Source organism: Sinocyclocheilus rhinocerous, unplaced genomic scaffold (assembly GCF_001515625.1).
Source record: "Sinocyclocheilus rhinocerous isolate Xijiao unplaced genomic scaffold, SAMN03320098_v1.1 scaffold1093, whole genome shotgun sequence".
In the NCBI taxonomy this organism is placed as follows: domain Eukaryota; kingdom Metazoa; phylum Chordata; class Actinopteri; order Cypriniformes; family Cyprinidae; genus Sinocyclocheilus; species Sinocyclocheilus rhinocerous.
In genome coordinates, this window is record NW_015626381.1 from 581,744 (window position 1) to 583,060 (window position 1,317).

The window sequence follows — 1,317 nt, forward strand, 5'->3', positions numbered from 1 at the left end:
CTACAGAGTAGTTACAGTAGTTTATATTATGGCAGGTTCTCCAGTCAGAATGTGTGTTTCCTCTTGTTTTGCAGCTCCTCTGGCTGTCAGATGTTACTCTCATGCTAAAGTGGAGACAGATGAGGAGTTTGACTCCCGCTGGGTGACATACTTCAGCAAACCAGACCTGGACACCTGGGAGCTGCGCAAAGGTGACCGTACACTAAAAACACTGACATATTATTAGAATCTCAAATAGATGTTTTCTATGTCAATATCTGTTCAAATGTGTACAGCCAAACCAAAATTAATTCAGACGCCTTCTCACATTATCACAGTTTATTCACTATAGTTTAGAAAATGGTTATAAAATATGACAAGAACTCAAAACAAATTCATCTTGATAATGTCAGATAACTTTGATAGAATGGTATGTAATGAATTCGGTTGAATAGTTGTCAGCTGTTAAATTTAAGTACACAATTAGATAATACCAATTTAGCTCAACTAGTTACCAAGCAATGCTTAATTTAGTTCAGTCTGTGGTGTAAAAAGATCAGATTTTTAAAGAAAAAACACTTAACAGGGCGTCCGCGGGCGGGTCCTTAAAAAGTCTTAAATAACGTTTTCCTAATAAAAGGCCTTAAAAGTCTTAAATTCAGATTCGATGTGTCTTAACTATTTTTGGTCACATTACCACAAAAAAAAAAAAAACAGCGAAGCATGGAAACTCAAGAATGATTCTTCTAATTTTATTAGCCTACATTCAATGTAAACAGCGATTGATAATGGATGGTGTATTTCTGGTATCAAGGTCGCGCTGTTTATCTCTTTGTGAGAGACTTCAGAATAAATGAGCGTAACAGCACACATAAACTCTAAAAATTCAAAATGTTTAGTTTATTCATAACATGATATAGTTAAGTAACACCGTGACAAGTGAGCTATTTTGCTGAATATTCTCACGACGCTAAAAAGCATTCAAAATTATGTAAAAAAGCATATAAAAAATAACCTAAAACTAACCATTAGGGAACATTCTCTGTGAGTTATTTTTAGGTTATTTTAAAAATAACCACCATGCAACGTTCTGGGAACGTTATTTTATGGTTACAAAAAACAACCTAAAAAGAACGTTTTCCTAACGTTAGTATTTGGTTCCCAAAAAAAATAACCAAACGGGAACCAAAAACTAAGGGGAACATTCTGTGTTTGCTGGGAACCACTTCATATAGTTAATCAAGTTCACAGGAAGAGTCCATTTTTTTCTCCAAAAATTACCATGATTACAAATGTGATATTGATTTTTTTTTTTTTTTTTACAACAGTTCAATAAAC

General features: G+C 33.6%; 1 protein-coding gene across 1 annotated transcript in view; it reads left to right on the forward strand.

The window, feature by feature from the left end:
* Nucleotides 1-1,317, forward strand: part of cox5ab (cytochrome c oxidase subunit 5Ab) — a 14,160-nt gene that overhangs the window by 759 nt on the left and 12,084 nt on the right. Inside the window, exon 2 of the mRNA XM_016518679.1 lies at nucleotides 75-191. Coding sequence (XP_016374165.1) covers nucleotides 75-191 — 117 coding nt within the window. The remainder of the gene's footprint in view (nucleotides 1-74; nucleotides 192-1,317) is intronic.